We start from the raw sequence: 21,058 nt of genomic DNA on the forward strand, positions 1-21,058 counted from the left end.
GTGTTTTCATATCTGCTGAAGCAAAGCAAGAGAAGTGCTGTTCTGGGACAGTGTGCATTCATGGCTTAGAGCTGGATAGATGTAAATAGTTAAAAAGGGGTTCTCTGCTAGAGAGGAGGAGGGGAGAGTATGAGTGCATTCCCAAAAAAGTACATTCCCAAAATAAAAAGCTTACATCATGGACCTCTTCAGCTTTCCCACACTTCTTTCCTAATTATTGTCCTGCAGGACAGCTGATCTATTTCAAACAGGAAACTGTTTACAGATAACACTTACAACTGTTTTGTCTGATTTGTTGAACTGTCGAAAAGTAAAAGACAACCTCTTTTCAAATTAAAAACTGTCAGACTTCTGTAAACAGCAGCAATGAGGTTCATCTGTGCAGTGTTCCTGCAGACACAGAGCATTCTGCAGTTCCCATTTTCTCAGCAACCGTAAGGTAAGAGACTTTTGTACTTTCACTCTTTAGAAGCACACAAAGGAAAAAGCCTGGATGTTTGTTGGGGGGCTGCCTTGAAAGTGGCAGAATATGACTGCCAATCCCCAAATAGTAGGGGAATGTAAGGGAAATAAGAACTCGCTTAATTCTGTCAGATAATGTTGGACCTTTCTGTTGAGAAGCACCCATGTGGGTTAGATCACTTAATTCCTGCTCAGTGAGGGAGTTATGTTTAAAGTGTACAAATGCCATTGGAAGAGCTGGCTTCCCTTTGAGCAGGGAAGGACAAAACAATATGTGAGTTTTAACTTTTGTCACAATTGAAACTTGCTGCAGTTCATTAATAGGTTATAATTCCCGGTAACAGATAATCAGTATCAGTTAAATCTTGGAGATGCTACATGCTTTTTTTCTTCATCCTTCTACTTTTAATCCTAAGTGTCTGTCTGTCTTCTACTTTAAATAAAGTGAGCTTTTAATACAGCTGCAAGCACAGAATGAAAACTGGCATTTCAGAAGTGAAGCAGATGACAGAGTATCCAGTAAGGGCAAACCCACTGAAAACAAAATCAAGTTGGAAGCAGTAATGTACAGGAATGCTGAATGAAATTTAAGAGTGTGTAAAGATATTAAGTCTTGATGTAAGTGAGCTAGAAGATGCGAATAAGCCATACTTCAGTAACCAGAAGGCCACATGTGTGCTTTTCAGTCTTGAGTTATGAAAAAAATAGAATTCCTAAAGGGACTTGGGAGTTTCCCTTCTGACCTCTGTGCATACATATATAAATATGAGCTGAAATTTAGCAGGGGGGAATAGTTTTCTAGCAAAATCAAATCACTGTGGAGAACTGAAACATCCAACTTCACTTGCCATACAGTGAAGCCGAAAGAGCTGCTTGACTGGAAACGCTGCAACTTTGATCCTGGGGTGTTGAAAGATTTTAAAAGTGTAGCAAATGTAAAGAATATTGCCCTACAATTCCCTCTCTGAAGCAGAGATATTTTGTATTTCATTTCTATATGGTTGTTTATGTGATCGTGAACATTTAAGGTATTGTAATGGTCAGAGAATATAAAAGCAACTCTGACTTAAAAGTTTCACTTTTAACAATGTTATTAGTATCCTTTAACCCGTGAACAGCATTTATGGTACTGATGCAGCATAAATAAGGTATACAGATGTTGTAGACAAAAAGTAATACTTCCAAATGGAGTATTCCTTTTAAAAATATTTGGATAGACTCGGAAAATTCTTAGCTGTATTTATTAAAGTGAAATTATTGTTTTAATACATGAAATAATATGTAACTTCATGGTCAAAATGTCATTTTAAACATGGCGTAGTCCTTGAGTCATCAGAGAATTCCACTATGAAAGCAGCAGAAATGTACTGTGTAGCTTATAAACTGTTCATCATGTTGAGGACTGTTTTTTCTGATTACTTTTGAACTGTTTATAAAGTTCTTATTTAGTCATCTTAGGCCTGTCGAAAAACTCTTGAACCAGAACCCTTTTGAAGTAGGAAGGCTTTTTCAAATTAGCTTTTTAAAGAAAAGTGTCAGTTTTCTGGGGTAGTTTAGTTCTTTTGTCAAACTATTTTGGCTGAAAAGCAGAAGAGTTCAGCCAAAAATACTTTCATAGTGTCTCCTGGGAAGTGTAGTTAGTGCTTTGCATTGCATTTCTCTACTGGCTGGACTACACAGCTGAACAATGTTTCCCATAAGTCTGTGTGGTCAGGGTCTTGCTATTTTAATTTCCCTTGATGAGATGAGCATTAGGATGTATTTTTGGGAAAGGTGATCTAGGAAAAAGCATGGACTGAACTCATAAGGTATCAACTGTAGGCAAAGCCCCTCAGCTTACTAGCTGGCGGCTGCTTAAAACTCAAACCCTTCCTCTTGGTTTGCACATGAGCCACAGGCCATCCTGTTTGTGGGCTATGAGAATAGGACCCTTCAAGAGGGTTTAGGCCTTCTACTGACAAAGTCTTTTGGTGTTTTTAGCCATGCAAACACTTGTATGAGGAAGCAAACGTGTACAAATGTTTCTAAGGCTTTTTTAGTGCTTTTGCCAGCTTTTGTGCTAAAAGTGCTCTGTTCTACATATTTGGAACTGAAAACTGCAAGGGAGTATCGCTGGATTTTAAGGGCTAGGTAAAGTCTTCAGTTAAGAGCAAAACAACCTGCTAGGAGCCTCAAGCTTTAGAAACAGATACTTTTAAATATCCAACAAGATCTTATCTCACCTATCTAACTGCCTTTTCAGAAAAGTCTAGTCCTGGGTGTTTTGTATGTAGTTGTGTAAGATGTCTGTAAGCAAGAAAAGGGAAGTTGGTCTGCTTACGTTCATCACTGGACTAGTCCCTGACTTGTTTATTAGGATCCAAGGATCCTTAACTTATATGACTCTTCAGATGCTACATCCTCAAAGCTGTATCAGAAGATTGGCTTAGGAGGTCCATAGTGTCTCCTGGAAGCCAGAACAGAACAGTAAGATGGATGGTGAGGAGCTTTAGGGTTTACACTGGCTTCCTTCTATATTGAATCATAGAATTGTTTGGATTGGAATAGATCTTTAAAGATCATTTAGTTCAACAATAAAGCATATGAATGAAACACGGACATGAGTAAACACTTTCACAGTGCTGCAAGTTAGATACCTGGCTCCAGACCAAGAATCTGCAATGTTTATATGCCATATGGAGCAAATGGAGGAGAGCTAAGTGCTGAAGAAAGTGACTCCTCACAGCCAGCAAAGAGTGTGATGGCCACAGCAGCTGCCTGGAAAACGCTTATGAGGAATATGCTCTGGGATTCCCTCTGCTGAATATTGAGTGGATAAATTCACTACCTTTAGTGCCAAGTGCCTGCAGGAATTTGAGTTCCAGAAACTGGAACTTTGCCTGGAATGTATGTGCCCAGTTATCCTTCAGGCATGAAGACGTTGTAGAAGACTGTTTTTTGCAGAGTCAGTTTTCAATTCTCTTTCAAAAATGGACTGCTCCTACACAGGTGTCATGTAATAATGTGCTGACTGGGAGCACTTATCTGGGGAACAGATGATCTGCATGCAGCTCATTGTGGTGCTGCAAACTCACACTGCCCATCTGCTGGGGAGGTTCCTTTCTCCTTAACTAGCACAGTAATTTGGAAGTGAGACTGCTGAACATCCCAAGATTGCATTCGCAGCTCACAAGGCAGTTTCTGATGTTACTACTGCTTTTTTAGAAAAGAAAAAAGACAAACCTTAAACAGTCCAGGGAAATCTATTCCTTTGGCATGAGCATTCCCGTAAGGAGCTAGTCTGCAAGAGCGAGCCACCTCCCCACCATATTTTGGAAGGGAATGGCTGTGTTTGCTATTAGACCTTCACGCTTACAGTATGCTTAAAGGACACTGATGAGTTTGAACACATTTCATAGGTGGGAGAATAGTGTCTTGTTACTCTTCAGATAAGATGTTGACCATCTCTGGTCTGTGCAGTAAGAAAAACTTAGGCACCCAAGTAGGCTTTCCAGTGAAGCCACAGGTACCTCCTGCTTCTTAAGGTGTCTGAATTGTTAGGAGATGGTTCTGAATTGTTAGGAGATGGTTTTGCATGCTTTGTTTGGACTTGAGAAGAGGCCACATATACAGATTCAGTAGGAGTATTGCCAATGTTGACTGAAACAGCTCTCATCTGAAGGTTTAGTGGTGAAGAATGGGGGTGAAGGATGGAGAGTAGAAAGATTCATAGAATCATTTAGGTTTGAAAAGGCCTTTAGGCCATTGAGTCCAACCATTAACCCAGTACTGCCACATTCACCACTAAGCCATGTTCCTAAATGCCACATATTTTAAATACAAACTGCTTTAACTCTGGCTTGCTTTTGACCTTGAAGAATGCAGATGTGTCCATAGCTGTGCTCGGGTTCTTGTTGCCCATCTTTGGCTGGTCTTACACGTAGCACACTCTGTAATTATTTTTTTTTTTACACTGTTAGTATGATCTTCTAACTGTGAAATAAGCATAAATAATAACAACAAGAAATCCTACACTTAGCACTCTTTTAAGATAGGCAGTTTGAGTAATTTTCAGACTTTCCCTTCAAATCCTCCTGTGACAATGCTGATGACTTTAGCAGATGTTGAACCTTGCTGAAAATAGGCATGCATTTGTTCATCTTTAGTGGACTCCTTAGAAGCAATCTATGGGTCTCCAAGAGACCATGGATCAGGTGTTGATTTGATCTCCATCTGGTCTGAATGCTGGGGCAGTTTGCTCGTTTCTGTGCTGTGATGAAGCTTACATTAAGTAATGCTTGGCTGGCTAAAGAACATAGAGACGGAAGCGTTCATAAATCATTCACCTTCACTAAAGAAGGCACCAACATAATTCACATCCATTTAAAAAATCTTCAGAAGCATTTATTTCTTAAAATGAATCTTATACAGCGAAGGCTGTTGATTGTATCAAGGTTAAGGGGAGATGAGAAAGCATGGAAGCTTTTGTAAGGACATTATTTAATATAAGTAGAATTTTATGGATTATCATTGGAGAAGGATCTATAAGAGGCCCTCTAATTTGGGGGAATTAAAACAGAGAACTTTTTAAAAAAGTAAAGGAACTTGCAATGTTAGATGGCATGGTAATTATGGTCAAACAAAATAAAATCATTACACAAGAATGTAATGAAGGCTTAACACAGGAAACAGCTAAAAATGTCTTATTACATATGAAAATAAAAATGTTAAAATGTCTCTGAATGAGTGCTCTTGTTAGAATGGTGTTAATGAGGAAACAAGTCTCTGCTGGCTGACTGGTCAGTGGAGTTATGTACAAGAAATGTTAAGGAAACAGGTACTGAGAATGTGTGGCAGAGCAAGAAAAGCACTGCTCGTGCTTGCTGCAGAGACTCCAGGGTGGTGGATCTGTCAGCATGAAAAAGACTTGGTTAGAAAAGACTTTTAAGACCATAGAATCCAACCACTAACCTAGTGCTGCCAAGTCCATCACTAATCATGTCCCTCAGCACCTCAACTATGCGTCTTTTAAATATCTCCAGGAATGGTGACTCCACCAACACCCTGGGCAGCCTGTTCAAATGCTTAATAACTCTCTCAGTGGAAAAGTTCTTACTAATGTTCAACCTAAAGCTCTCTTAGTGCAACTTGTGCCTATTTCCTTGTGTCCTGTCACTTGTTACTCAGGAGAAGAGACTGAGACCTGTTTTACTGCAACCTCCTTTCAGGCAGTTGTAGAAAGTGATAACGTCTCCCCTCAGCTTCCTCATCTCCACACTGAATGCCCCCAGTTCCCTCAACCACTCCTCATCAGACTCCTTCTCAAGACCCTTCACCAGCTTCAATGCCCATCTCTGGACACGCTCCAGCACCTCAGTGTCCTTCTTGTAGTGGTATTCGAGGTGTGGCCTCACCAGCACTGAGTACAGCATCCACAGATGAGTTTGAAATGCTTTTCTCTAGTTGTGCAGTGGACTTGCAGTTTAAAGCCAATGCAGAGATGAAGTGAAATGATGTAATAAGAGTTGTGTTATGAGACGCAGCTGAAAAAAATTTAATTGGAGGTTTTCTTCTTTTGCTGTTTGATACCTTCATGTTAGAGTTGCCTTTCATGTAATTGTAGAGTGCCAAGATTTCTGGTTGGTTTCTCCTTTCTTTTTTATAAATGTCATGAATGTATAACAGTAATCTATAATTAAATAGTTCAAAAGTAGTTTAAAATCCTTAGATAATATATGTAGCTATTTGTTTATGTCTGCTCCATTTAAACAGTTCTGAACAATATCCTAAATCTTAAATCTTCAAGGGAGATTATAGATTTTTTGGTACCATCTTTCTTTTGAATTTTCAAGGGCAATCCTTAAAAGAGCAAGGCATATCTTTTCACAGAGCATTCACAGATAATCTTTGCTTGTTTTGTTGAGGACATAGTAAAGAAAAACCTGATTTGTCTAAAGAAATCCTTGTGACTTTCTTCTTAGGTAGAATGTGAGAATTTCTACCAGTTTCCAAGTATTATCATGCCTCCAGTATTATTCAGCTTGGACTATTTAAGTTTAAGCTATGTGTCACATGTGGAGGCAACTGTTGTGGAGATAAATAAACAGATTATTTTTCAGAAGTGATTTAAATGACCATTGATTTTTATGCAGACTATGACCACTGCTACATTTGCTTCCACAGTCCTATAGGTATAATGGGAACTTAGTGCACTATTGAAAAAGTGTACTAAGATGCTGGAGCAGCTTTACTCTCAAGTGAAATCCTTCCATATGAAAAGAGACTAGTTGGGCATCCTGTGTCTTGCAGATCCTGAGTTCAGTTTCTGGATGGCATGTGTCAAGCTTGTGTAAGCAAGGCCAACTTGATATGCCCAGGGAAGATGTTCTGTCAGCTGCACCAACAAGCGTGTGTCCTTTCATGTAGAACAGATCTGTTGATGCTTGATGCCAGGGTCTGTCAGGTACTTTCTTAATGGTTCTGGTCATAAGAGTTTTTACCCTGTCTTCTAAGTAGCTCTGTATTTAAGCATGCATTTGCCCATTTAGACTTAGTTTGCTCATGACTGCATTCACATTGTTCCTTAACTTAAGGGAAGATGATGTTAAGTGTTGCAACTACAGTGTTGAATACGTGGAATTTTCTGAAACGTTTAGAGCTGATTCAGCGGCACCTTTTTGGCAGCCCTGAGTAACTGCGGCAAGTCTCATTTTTGTTGATGTTTTGTTCTTCCTTTGCTTCAATCAACTATCAGATGCAGGGATTTCAGCCAGGGCAAGGTCAGCATAGTCTTTAACACCTCTGAAGCCTTTTCTTTTACTGGTAGCTGCAAAATTGGAGCAGAACCATTGGCTTTTATTCCTCTGAGTCCCTTATAAATGCTGCACAGATACACACCGAGGTTCAAGTAATCACTGCATAGCTGATGCACAGCATCTTAACTTGTGCGCACTGACCCCCAGTCATGTTCTAGCTGTGTGAAAGATGCATCTAGTGCTATTAGTAGAGAATTTGCAGAGTACCAAAGCAGGTAGAGATACCAGTAAGTTATCACTTACTTAACATAGCTTGTTATATTCTTCCTTAGAAATGTACATTACTATCATAAAGAAATATGTCAGGGCAGTTTGTGAGATGGAAGGATTTTCATGAAAAATTCACCAAGGGAGTTGTCATGCCTGAGAATCTTTTGGTAGCAGAAGCATTGTGGTATATGGATAAAGGAAGTAACACCTTCAATTTTTGTGAATTCAGATAAACACCCTGGCTTGCAAATTGTTTTCTACACATTCTATCTGTACTTTTAATTTTTCTGAAGAAATACTTCTTTTTCAAAATGAGAGATTGTAAAAAAGCATCTCAAACTTGTGTGCAATCACTTGTGCTCTTTCTCAGATTTAAAAAATATTTGTAGACCAGTACGTTGTACATGACAAAGGATTTCAAATGCACGTGTTGTGGTATGTATAAGAGCTACTCTGGGAAATGTTTTGCTGCTGAAAGGTATTCTTTCAACTGGCTTCCATTTTACATACCTTATATGTAGGATCATGACTACTGCCAGTGATATAGACTGATAAGTGAAAGTCTGCTGTAGCATACTAGTGTAAGAATAGTTTGACTTCTGAGAACTTTGTTAATGTCCAGTCATTTGTAGGAATCGAATGCTTTTACTAAGTTACATCAGACTCATAGAAACCTGGGGTTTTTTTCACCATGTTTTGCCCCTACAACCATTTCTATGTATCAACCATTTATTTTTTCTTAATCTGGAGATCTGCTTTGATATATATCCCTATCACAGAATCTTAAGGTTTGGAAGGGACCTCAAAAGATCATCTAGTCCAACCTTTTGTCTTCTTTCCCTAATATGTACTTGGCAAGGTGTTTCAGTGCTCTAAGAGTCAAAGGACATTGAATAATACTACTGCTATCAAGTTCAGCCTTCACTTGTCCAGTGAAAATATGTGTCTATATTTCCTAGGAGGCTTGCTTTTTTGCTTTGATGCTCTTAATTTTTCTCTTACATTGAGGCTCGGACATTTTACTGCATCAGTAAAACGTTGTTGGTCCTTGTGTCACCACTATAACTTATTTCTCTCCTTTTCCCATACTCCTGAGAGCTGATACAAAAGTTTCAGTATAGGATCACATAGAGAGTGTTACTTGGTCTCTGCAGATCTCCAGTCTGAGAATATAAATAACATTTTGTTGAAACTGAATTGACCCCAACTCTCTTCCAATGCAAGATTTTGATCATGCATGCTTATGGGCCATGCTGTTGTATTGAGGATATTATTCTGAGAATTATGTCCTTGTCATTTGAGGATAACACTCTTGGATCATTTCCATGACTCTTGGTGGTTTGCACGCTATTGCAAAATGCCTTGTGTTCTATCTTCTACCCTCTGTATCTTTTGCTGGATTTTCCATTGCAACCTGGTATTTTGCCATATCTCTTCTCATTTTTAAATGTTCCCACTCTAATTATATGCTGGGTTTTTTGTTTGGTGGTTTTTTTGTTTTTGTTTTTGACTTTTTGTTTTTCTGGTGAATTTAGTCCCTTTAATTCACTAATGCATCTTTGTTTTCTGTATGCTGCTGGCATGTGAAAGCAACGTTTTGTAACACACTGATGGCCATCTTAGCTGCTGCCAAGGGCATTTCTTTCCCTGGATGGCAACATTTTTCATAGGAATTATGGCCATTTTACTCGCACCAGGAACCAAGGAACTAAATCAACTGAAAAATAACATCACAAAAAGAAGAATAGCTTTCTGCTGGGGTAGCAGCCTGTGCTGGCTCATGATAGGATCAGCTGGCAGCTGGTGGCAACACAAAGAAGGGGAGAGTAATGTGCGACTGCAGACGGGGAGCCAGGCTGCTGTTAGCCCTCCATAGGTGGGCTTAGCTAATTACCAATGGTGGGACTTCCCTCACCCAACTTTACATACCTACAAGGCCGGGCTAGTCCTACTGAGCAATTAATAGATACCTACAGAGTAAATTATCTGTCTTGTTTTAGAAATAAATTAATCCTCTATCCAAGGCCTTTGACTCAATTAGACAGGGAGCTCAGGGTGATTTTCGCAGACTGAGCACCTAAGCCAGAACATTTAAATCCCACCCAAGTATCTCCTCATAACTTCTGCTAGCTCAAGACCTGGATCTAAGCAAAGTTGTCCTGATAAGTAGGCATCACCTGATGCCAGCTGTGCTCTGTGTTGTGGTTCACTTTTTGGAGTATCATACTTACAGTACTGGGTAGGACTAGGCAGCAGTCTACATCCCATGTCTCTTCTCTTGTCTTTACTCTTCCTCTAGCCTCATAAACTGCTTTGCTTAGATTTTATCTTCTGTCTGGATATTGATGAACTGTTCATGTGTTTATACACAAGTCAATTGTGAGACACAAAACCAGAAAGCAGAGAAGCGAAAACACTTGTTTGCCCCTTTTTTATCTAGTGTCCTACCACTAGGCTTGAGCTGGTGTCTTCACCAAGCTTCTTCCCTACTTGCCTTCCATTCTTTAATGTGGCCTGCCTGAGCGCAGTCTAATATCACCTACTGTATCCATCTAATGGGAGCAACTGCTGTCGTGGGGAACCGAAGCTGTGAGTTCAGATCCTTTTAAATTAAGGATGTTCCATACTTCTGACCTTTTGGATCAATACTTGAGTGACATTTTGTTGTGCAAAAGGCACATACCACAAGTCTGGGGTGACTGGATGGGGCCTTTACAGAGCTTTCTGCCTCTTCTCTGTGCCTCCAAGAATGTAGCTGCATGACTGGGATGACCATCCCCAGGTTAAGTTTCCCCTTTGAATCTGTCCAGTGCCCTCAAAAAGACAACTCTCAGGCCCACCTGGAAAACTCCTAAGTACCTGGAGACTCAGAACACGTTAGAAAACATATTGGTTGAAGAGACATTAAGCACTTAAATATTGCACACATATCCAAACTTCTACAGCCAGTCCTAAGTCTTTGTGAATGTAGAGGGCTAAAAATTGATGCCTTAAAGCTTCAGAAATAAGATGACAAATGCATATGTAAATAATATGTATTTGTTCATGTAAAGAAATGTACCTTGTAGCATTCTCTACATCGTTCACTGATTCTTGGTGAGTCCTTGGGTGGTTTAGTTCCTGCAGATAGGTTTGATAGCATCAGATTCTCATAGGGATGCTTTATAGGAGTGGGACTGAATTGAGACAATTTAGACACGGGCTTTAGAAAAGCTGACACTTATATTTGAACCCCCTTTTTAATTTGGGGATGATTAAGACTAATGAACATTTGATCTGACATATAGCAAGGATGGCATGCAAAAGCACAAACTATTCCTGTAAAGTATAGTTGCAAATGGGGCTATGGCAGAGATCTTGTAATCTAATAGGGGCTTTGGTTAAAACACTGTGAGAGAAATTTTGTTTAGCATTACTAGTTACCTCTGACCAACATTTTACACAAAGATAAAATTCTACTTGAGAGCTATTCTCTACTATCTAAAAAGCTATACAGAGCTATCATGAGAGACTGGCACTCAGGCTCCATCTCCCTCTAGTTACAGGTATTTAAAACATACTTGCGCCCATCTGGCACTATTTTCATCTCACCCTTGCCGAATCCCTGAATTTATATTTTCAACACAGACAGCAGTAAGTTAATTCTGACAAACTCATTGACTTCAGTAGAACTATGTCAGGAAGGAATTTGTCTCAATTTTTAAAAACATTCTTCTTGATGAGAAGTGAGGCTACTATTCCTACGTATGACAAGGGCAACTACATTGTACAGTCAGAAGTAATCGTCCCTTACACCTCACAAACATCAGCTGAGGAAATAGCTCTGTTGAGCTCGAATTAAGTGTACTTTGGGGAGTAACCAATGTCTTCCTATCAGTTAGGTTTTTAGGTAATGTTGTCTTCCCATCAGTTTAGACTCACTCTTTTGTCTTCTGCAGCAAACCTCGCTGTTCTTCAGCATCATCAAGACCTGAAACGTGTTATGTCTCTACTTTATGCTACCCCATGCTCCATAGATTTCACAGAGACTTCAAAGGTGTGGTGCTTATGATCTCCATTTTTGCAATTCTGTGATATTAGTACTTAGGGATTAAAAAAAATCTTTCAAGGCCATTGCTTTAGCCTTTAAATTAACATATAGAATTTAAGTTCAGAGCACTGCAATGTTACAAAAATGATCACCCATTGTTTAAGCAGCTTTATCATTGATTCATATTTTTATATTCCAGCTGAATGGTGTGCTCTTTATTAGCCAAGGCAGTGCATGAGGGAGCTGGGAGGGCAAATGAGAAAATGGTTAGATAAAGTAAAAGCACAGCTACACAAAACATCTGTAGGTTGGAATGATCAGCAAGGCTGTAATGGAGAAAGAAGAGGTCATTGACACAGGTTTCATCTCCAGTGTGAAAGACATCTCCAGCAATGATCTGCTATCCTCGGGCCAGGGCATGAAAAGCAGCTTGTATGCACAGCACTGGAGGCTTGTCCTTTCTGCCTCTCCTGCCTTCCCCTAGAAATGTGTCCCTGATCTGCACTGGGCCTTGCTATTACCCTTGTAGCCCTGGCACTTAATTACTTGGATTTTTTGGACTTTCATCTGTTAAAAGTGTTTGAAATAGTGTGAGGTCTGTGTCACAGCCTGACAGCCTGGCATTTCCCTGGCATGATTTTATGGGCATGTGTGGCATCCATTAGGATGAGGCTTAGGGCCTGCCAAGGCATTTGAGGATATACTGGCTGGCAGATAATACTGCAAGATTTTGGGATGTGGCTGATGAGGACTTGAAAAGTCAGAGGAGTAACAACTGTTGAAAGCTGTTGATGTGTCAGTAGTGCTGACTCAAACCTGCCTGGGGAAATCACCCACTAAATGTAGCTCTGCAGAGCTGTGTGCCTGTCTGTAGCAGGAGAACGCTCAATTCAGAATGTAGCTAATTGAGCTTGGATCTCTGGGAAAGAAGTATAATTTTAAAAAGAATAATAAAAAAATCATAAGAGTGAAAACAACTCAGTAATAGTGAAATAAGAACAGCTCAAAGAAGAGTCCCACAGGATTAAATAGAGGATTACAGCCACTTTGTAGCTGTTGGCTGGCTCACCATTAGTGCCAGCAAGCATCGTTTTTCTTCTGCATTTCTCAGCCATTTGGATTCAGCTAAGCAGTGTTCATCTGTGTTGCTCCTTCCAAGTCCAAAATAATGACGTGCAGTAAGCCACCAGTCCTTGTGGAGTAGCTGCTGGCAGATACAGTGTCTTCATGCACAAGGCATTTGCTGGCTGAAGTGGTCTCCAGGCTTTCCATTCACAGCTTCCCAGGGGGAAGCGGGGAAGTTCAAGGAGTGCTGGGTGCCAGCTGGCCTGGCTGGTCCTGCAGTGGTTTTAAGTAAGCCTCTGATGACCTCTCAAGGACTTGTCACTTGAAGCCTGGCTTAATAAACCTCTCTTGGCAACTCAGACAGATTTCTTAAAGCTGACAGGCCTCAAAAGTTGTTTTGAAATTACTGTGCTACTTGCATTGATATGTTTCCATTTCAAATAGGAATAGAGATGTTTTGCTAATTAACTTTTTTAAAAGGACCTGATCTAGGTTGACCTGCTTCTGTAGGGGAGTTGGAGTAGATGATCTTTAAAGGTCCCTTCCAACCCCTACCCTTCTATGAAAGGCCATGTAAATGCTGCCTTTCCCTTGTTTCATTTTTTTTTCCCCCAAAGTTTTCAGCTTGCACTGTTTTAGTGGCCACCATTATAAGTGCTGCAAATTTGACTCCTGAGCCCTATATAGGCAGTGAGAAAATGCTCATACTTTACAAGTGTTGAACATCTCTAGGTTTCTTTGTGGCATTGGTTTTACCAATGCTGAAGATACTCAAAATACCAGGGCTAAGACAGTTTGAAAAAAATCAGACTGGCACCTTTTTCTGAGGACCAATTTCAGTGGGATTTAGTTTTCTAAATCTAGGTCTGAAGGGACTTGAAGGTAGGTCAGAAAGGCAAGGAATTTTCAAGGATTTAAAAATGAAAGGTACTGCTGTAGCTCATACCTGGAGATCAAGCTCTTCTTTCAGTCATATAAGGCAATTTGAGCTGTAGAAGAGAAGGTTTCTTTTTAAAGCAAGAAAAGGTGAAGAAAGTGATACTCAAAGTGCTTTTGGTTTGATTTCTACTACTAATGTATCCCTTTACTGCAGCTGCAGACTCTACAAAGTGTTTAATCTGCAACCTCTTCAGAGATTTCCTCTGTTAATGGCTCTTTTCAGACCAAGGTAATTTCCCAAGTATTCATACGGGTCTGGCTTGCTGTGACCTGACTGACACTAAGAAGCTCCATTTTCTAAAAGAGTCCATTTTCTCTGTGAGTCGAGCTGTCACTGGATAGGGTGAAGTGTATCCCCTGTGTCTCTGAGGCTTATAAGCACTGCTGCAACTGCAGACAGTGGGGAATGTGATGAAACTTCATTGGAGACTTTGTTTTTCCCCAAAAATCTTTCATATCTGGCTGCTGAGCAGAGCCACCCAGCAGCCCTGACAGTTCTCTGCTGCTTGATGTGTGGCTTATCTCTGAGCTGTGTGGGAGTTCGCAAAGGCAGATTAATATTTAATGTACCTGGGGGCTTTGATCTTTCAGTTGTAGTCTGGATACATCTAAAGCCTCATAAAATGCAACCAGAGGTAGTGATGCTGCCTCTTTATTCACTAACGCAGAGACTGGAGCACCCTTCTAATTTCAGCTCCTTCTGTCTCAGGCCATTTCATTCCCCTCTCCGTCTGTCAAGAATCCTTACCACTAGCCTGATGAGTGCTCATGCTGAAACTGCCTCATTTCCAGGCTTTCAACTGTGTATCTGTACCGCTTGGCTTGAAAGCCTCTTCGTTTGATCTTCTGGATCCTGAAGTACCCCTGCTACAAAAAAAAAAGTGGGATGACCTGCCTAGTGCGTCCTGCATGCTGGTGGCCAGGTGCTCTCCTGGGCTACGGGGTGGGAGCTGCAGGCTAACATCCTCTCTTTGCTTAGCCCACAAAGCATCCACGTGGCTGTTGTCCAGGATGACCTTTTTCCCCGTCCCTCAAAGGTGGCCACTGCTGAGGGTTAAACACCTACATACAGGTGTCTGAAAGACACTTCCAGGCATGACTGTCTGCCATGTTCTCCTGGCCAGCTAAGGCAAAGACAACTCCTTGCTTTCCCAAGTAGGGAACGTTGGTCCCTAACTTGTCATTGTGAAGCCTGTGCTTGCCATGGGCCCCCCCAATTTCCAATCTACCATCACTGACTACACAAGTGCTGGAACTGGCCCTAGAAGCCTTTGAAGGGAAGATCTGGAGAAGCATTCTTCAGCTTTTCCTCTTGGCTAGTTTTGGTTGCCCCCTCTTCCTTGCTGACTGTTGTGAATCATGGACTTGGCAAAAAGAGACAAGACTATCCACTGTGGGTACTGGGAGCAACTCTAGGCCACCAAGTACACCAAGACGCAATGCCTTGTACCCTGGGCTTAGGAATCTCCTTTTAGGGAAGTGTGGTATCAAGCTTAATGTATATGAAATAATTTGTTTTGTATGCACATGAGGATATTTGGGAGAAGAGTGCAATCACAGAGATCTGATACTTCAAAGCTATCAATACGATGATCAAATACTTTGTATAACCTTAGAAAATAGTTGTAAAGTGGCCAGTGTCAATGTGCATAGGTAAAGGAGGCAGCAGCAGAGGACAGCAATGAAGAAAATGTTTTCCTTGTGGTTTTGTCTGTCAGAGCCCTGGGGAGCTGGGCTGGTTGCTCCTTCTCCATGGCAGTAAAAGCTTTCCATCCAAGTTTTCATTACTCTTCCCTTTACCCCCCAACTATTGCTGTTCTCTCTTTGTCCAGCTTTATGATGTGCCCTCTCCTCCAGCTCTGGTTCCTCATCCTTGGGTGACAAAATTCAATTTTGCCTGTACTTTTGAGAAGCCTTGAGTGGTGTGGCTGCAATTGTATCAAAACTTAATGAGACCTAAATATTTGAACAGCCAAGGTTTGTACTTCTGTGGATTTCTGTGCTCCTAGCAATACTTGAGTTAGGTATTTTAAAGCTAATTCAGACATGTATATATGAGCTGCAGTTATGTTACTTGTAGTAGCATAAGCAAAATTTTGGGAACTGATTGTTCTTGAAAGGGAAAAAAAAATACTGTGTTGTCCCTCCAGAACCTGCATGCTAAGCTATGAAAGGAGACTTTGTAAATGACATTAGTACTTTATAATCTGACAGGAGTGCTGTTGAGGATACAAAATGCATCTTTAGTAAGATTGTCTGTATTGTCATCTGCTAAGAGATGTTAGGAGATTGAAATAGAGGCTTTGAAAATAAAATTGTTGTGTTAAAGCTTAGTGCAAATTTCTTTTTTTTTGGTCTACTCTCCTGCATCTTCTTTCTGGTTGCCAAAGCTTGTCAATGAAGTAGTTTATGTCTGCCTTATTACAGGAACATGAAATGTTGTGGCTGTGAGAATCCCCAGATAGTCCCTGTTCTACCCTTGCTCCATGGGAGGATTACCCAGCACCAGTGATTTTCCCTAGGGTTTCCTGCTCCACTGTACCCCATTAGACTACGACTATTGAAATCCCTTGACCCAGGAGCTTTTCCTAGGTCTGAGCATAGATGTCACCTTTTTCAGGCATGGTCTTGCTGCAGCACCTCTCTGTCCTTTGGAAGGAAAGCTGGGACTTGGGTCAAAACAGGCTCACAGCATACAGCAGCCTGTGCCTCAAATCTGAATGCTCGGTGACAAGTGGAGGGTGTATTGTGGAGCACCACAACTGTAGGAGTGCATTTATATAGCATCAGGTGTGTAGCAAGGGTGTTGTGAGGCAGAGTGACCTCTTGTAACTCGTGCCATGCGTCCTCCACATGAGGAGGGAGACAATATCTCCCATCTGACACAGTTCCCCCTGTCCCCTCCACAATCTGCTCATTTTATCTTCTGGAGGATAATGGAAGCGCAAACTGGATAGCAATTCAGAATGATATTTTTTTCCTTCAACTTTAAACACACATACCTAGTCTTGCTGCTCAGACACCTATTAAACATATCAGAGTTGATGGTGGAATTAAAAATCATTGCTCTATTTTAAATAGTAATTCTGCATGAGGAAGGCAAGGGTAATCTGCCACCTTCTTGCTCAGTTCCTTAAGTTTTGGTATCTGCTTCACCAGCTCATTCGCACCTGAAAGCTCCTTATTGACAGCTATGCCTTTAGGCCATCCCCAAAATAACAGATTCATCCTCCAGCATGTTGAGATACACATGAGTACAAACCCATGTACTAGACCCGCATCTGTGCCTAATCCTACTTGCCTTATTTTTGAAGGGAGTCAGGGAGTGGAGAGTAATATAGCCCAGTTTTCTTGATCTGGATGTCAAATGCAAACATCTGTATTGGAGCTATAAAAGAAGGATATATAGATACCTTCTCTTGAAATGCTGGTATGACTTTCAGCTTCTTTGTGTAGTACAGAGGGTGAAAGTGCTGGACAATTGTATCAGAAGTACATAAATAACATTTCTGACAAAAAGATGTTTCTATAGACACCCTAAATATCAGCTTTTGATGGTCGTTTCACACAAACTCCATTTCTGCACTGTTGTTTTTTGAGAGGTCTCTTCACAGTCTAATATCAGGCAGGCCATTTCACTTGTAAGCTTAAAAAGGGGTATGTTTCAGAGGTGAATCTTTTCAGGATTTATTGAAGACTCTGATGTAACTTAATTGCATGATATAGTGAAATATTATCTGCCTTCCACTCTCAATAAGTTACATGAGGGCTATTGTATCAGACAATTCACTGGACACAATTTCAGTGCTCAGGTAGATGGGGAGTGAAATTTCAGGCCTTTAGATTGGTCTTACTGTCTACTGAAATGCCTCTTTAGAGTAGTATGCGCTCTTTCTAAGGGGCAGCTTACTATGAATATCTTTCTGTTCAAGCCCAAGTACTGTATTTTCTCCTTTGACCTTTCCAGATTCCTGCCTCCAATGAGAAATCATGAACACAGAACTGCCTATTATTAGCATTGCTTTATTTTCTACTTCCTAACTAAGTTTCTTCTGAGCTTTATCTTATGAAGCCTAACACCAAAATGAGGTGCTGAATGTGCTGCTGTGTTTTTTCGTGTGTGTCTGCGGAACATACAAGCTGCTCAGAGGACCTGCACGTGTTCTTCTCATGCTATGTGGGTTGTGGCACACAAAAATGTTTTTGTAGTAGGATGCTGCATATGTTCAGAAACTGTTGAAAGTCTTTGGAATCCTTATAACTGTTTATTCATTCTTTTGTTTAGGAGTCAGTGACCTGTAAGTGCTCATTATGAAGAGAGATCTGGTTTTCTTGGTGACTGTAATTAGCCTTGCCTTCCTGTCACTGCTAAGGTCTGGATATCCTCAACATATCGCAGAGGAGTCCTGCTCTGTTCAGATTCTTGTTCCGGGCCTCAAAGGTAATGTGGAAGACTACTCCATCATTCAAATACGAATCCTTTCTTTCTTACAGGCTCATTTGCACCACAGAGTTTCTAACAGAGACAAAGCAGATACTTTTCAGTTGTCCTCTTATTTGTCCCGTTTGTAGCTTCCTTAAAAATGGAGTTTTGCGGTCCATAGGGTGCGTTTAAGTCCATTAAAATAAACACATTTCAGAGAATGCATGCTAAAGTTTCTCAGACTTGCTCCTGACCAGTAGTGCTTGTTATGCTGATATACTGCCTGGCTGCTTTTTCTGTGTTTATACTTGGAAGAGGTGCACATACCTAAAGACTGTAAAATCGGGCCCTACTTATACCTAGAGAACTTTCCGTTGCCGTTTTGCAGTGTAATGGAAGTGTTTTGTATTTTCTAGTCTTCCCTTGATTTTTTTAAAAGCTCAAGTGCCTTTTAGAAGAAATAAATAATGAACTAGAGGGTTTTTTGGCATTTCTATAGTTTCTGTGAACAAAAGCAACACTTTTACAAAATATGCCCACAAACTATTGCCCAGAAAAAATGGCATAATGAATTATTGATCTTTTCATAGCAAAAAATGTACCTTTGATGAGAAATCAACAACTGGGAAGAATTAGCATTTTAAAGCAACAGTATCTGTTGTGGTGTGAAATCCCAGCCCTATTTAGTCAATAACAGTAATTCCCATTATGAAGGCTGTGGTATTTCTGCTGAAGTGTTACACCTGTGAGCATGGGGAAATACATGTTAATTGAGGACAATAATACTCACTGTTTATCATTAACAAAAAAATATGTATTATTTAAGAGCTGCACAACTAATTTTCCATTTCTTCTGGTAGTTATGCATTGAAATATCACAAAACTCATGTAACAATATTGACACTCCTAATTTGCCACATGCAAATCTGGACTTTACACAGTTGCAAGGGCTCAGGACAATGTCCTGCAATTGCTCATACAGTTCAGTTGTGAGCACAGCTTGTCCACAGGTTTGACTGGTGTAAAATGCCCTCTGCAGATATTGTTCAGTTTGGAAGTAGCTGCAGTATGCTGGGAGCAAGAGACTTGGGTTGTAGGGACGTGAATTGTGCTTGGTCAATTAGCTTTAACACCAAAAAAACTCTCTTGTTTTGTTTATTACTATTACAGATGCAACTTTAGATGCCCAAACTGAATGGAAATATATATATTTTTATTTGACTTCAATAAGTAATCTTTGAAGTCTTAGTAATATTTGTGCCTTCTGCAGATCATAGAATCATAGACTCATAGAATGGTAGGGTTGGAAGGGACCTTTAGAGATCATCTAGTCCAACCCCCCTGCAGAAGCAGGTTCACCTAGATCAGGTCACATAGGAAGATGTCCAGGCGGGTCTTGAAGACCTCCAAGGAAGGAGACTTCACAACCCCTCTGGGCAGCCTGTGCTACTGCTCCATCACCTGAACAGTAAAATAGTTTTTTCTTCTATTTAAATGGAACTTTTTGTGTTCCAGCTTCATCTCATTACCCCTTGTCCTGTTGCTAGCGACAATAGCAAAAAGGGATGTCCCAACCTCCTGACATCCACCCTTTAGGTATTTGTAAATGTTAATAAGGTCCCCCCTCAGTCTTCTCTTTTCTGGACTAAACAGCCCCAGTTCCCGCAGCCTTTCCTTGTATGAAAGATGTTCCAGTCCCCTGATCATCTTGATGGCCCAGCACTGGACTCTTTCCAGAAGTTCTCCGTCCCTCTTGAGCTGAGGAGCCCAGAACTGGACACAGTACTCCCAGATGAGGCCTCACCAGGGCAGAATAGAGGGGGAGAAAACCTCCCTTGATCTGCTGGCCACACTCTTCTTGATGCATCCCAGAATGCCATTGACCTTCTTGGCCACAAGGGCACGTGTTAGAAATGTTCTAGTTAGAAAGAACAACACTGTATCCAGGACTTCTGAAGTTTGACTAAGCATTGAATGAAGTTCATTCGTTTGATATATTTTCTGTGAAATAGGCATAAGATAGTGCTGCTGATATGACTTACAGAGAAGAACATGAGTAAATATATGTTGTCTAAAGTTACACGGAAGACCAGTCAAAGAGTTGGATCCCACAGCACTGGGAACTGAAGCTTTAAAATGATTTTTCATTTCAAAGAAGGTGATGGGCTTTGGCAAGTTTTGTAACTCATTTGCCTTACTTCCCTTATTTGTATAACCAGTCAAAATTAACATTTGTGATTACTATTTTTATGCAAGGACCATTATTATTACTATATGCAGCAGAGTTTTTGAAAACATATACACAGTGCAGGACCTTGGCCCTTTTTCAAAAGGCAATCCTGAGCCAGGCCTGAAAACCATCATGTGTTAATGATTTCACTCTGCAAAAGTGGGAGAGATTGATGTGCAAATTCAGTGAAGCACAAAATGGCCTAATACAGTGCTAGTTAATGTGAAATCCCTAAAAAGCTATCAATGCTCTAGCTACGCTGTCAGGGGGGCTGGTTCAGAGAATTGGTAATGAGATACTGCTGTCCCCCGCTGGCACTACTCCAACCCATTTCAGTGGCCAAAACTTCCTTTAAACTCAGTATATATGTGGCCATGTGCCCAAATTTTAGCTCCCACACAGTGGGATTTGCTCACTGTGGCTTGTACATCTGCCCCATCTCCTCTTCTGCTGGGCTGCTGGCAACATCTCCAGTGATGTAGGAAAGGGGCCCACATTGCTACTGGGCACAAGCCTGTCAGGATTTGGGAAAAGTAGGTAGAGGGAAGAAGTGGAAGAAATAAGGGAGATCATGAGATATGTGAAAGGGAAAAAGTAGTAGGAGAAGGTTAAGCCTAAGAGGTGGTGCAGAAAGTGAAGCCCAGGTGGGACGTCAAAGGAAAAAGACACCAGAGAAAAGTACCCAAAAGTGGGGGAGAGCAGTGGAGAAATTTTAGAAGAACAGGAAGAGATAAAGGGAAAAGGGCATGGAGAATGAGACCGAGTGGAGAGATGGGAATCTCAAAAAAACAGAGGAAAAGAAAAAACCCACAAAGACACAAAGCCAATTAGGACCCCACAGAATAAAAGAGGGACTCGGAAGGGGGATGAGATGAGAATGGAGGTAGAAATGGAAGATGAAGAAA

General features: G+C 40.8%; 1 protein-coding gene across 2 annotated transcripts in view; it reads left to right on the top strand.

Moving 5' to 3' along the window:
- Positions 1-254: 254 nt before the first annotated feature.
- The window catches only part of COLEC11 (collectin subfamily member 11), a 38,273-nt gene continuing 17,469 nt past the window's right edge, over positions 255-21,058 (top strand). The window contains exons 1-2 of one of the 2 annotated variants that reach the window (XM_010197128.2): positions 255-439; positions 17,786-17,941. In XM_010197128.2, the coding sequence (XP_010195430.1) occupies positions 17,812-17,941 (130 nt within the window). In that variant the 5' untranslated portion in view covers positions 255-439; positions 17,786-17,811. Of the gene's footprint in view, positions 440-11,455; positions 11,503-17,785; positions 17,942-21,058 lie in introns of those variants that run through there. The other variant, XM_061989760.1, reaches the window with a different exon arrangement.

Source organism: Colius striatus, chromosome 2, assembly GCF_028858725.1.
Source record: "Colius striatus isolate bColStr4 chromosome 2, bColStr4.1.hap1, whole genome shotgun sequence".
Classification (NCBI taxonomy): Eukaryota; Metazoa; Chordata; class Aves; order Coliiformes; family Coliidae; genus Colius; species Colius striatus.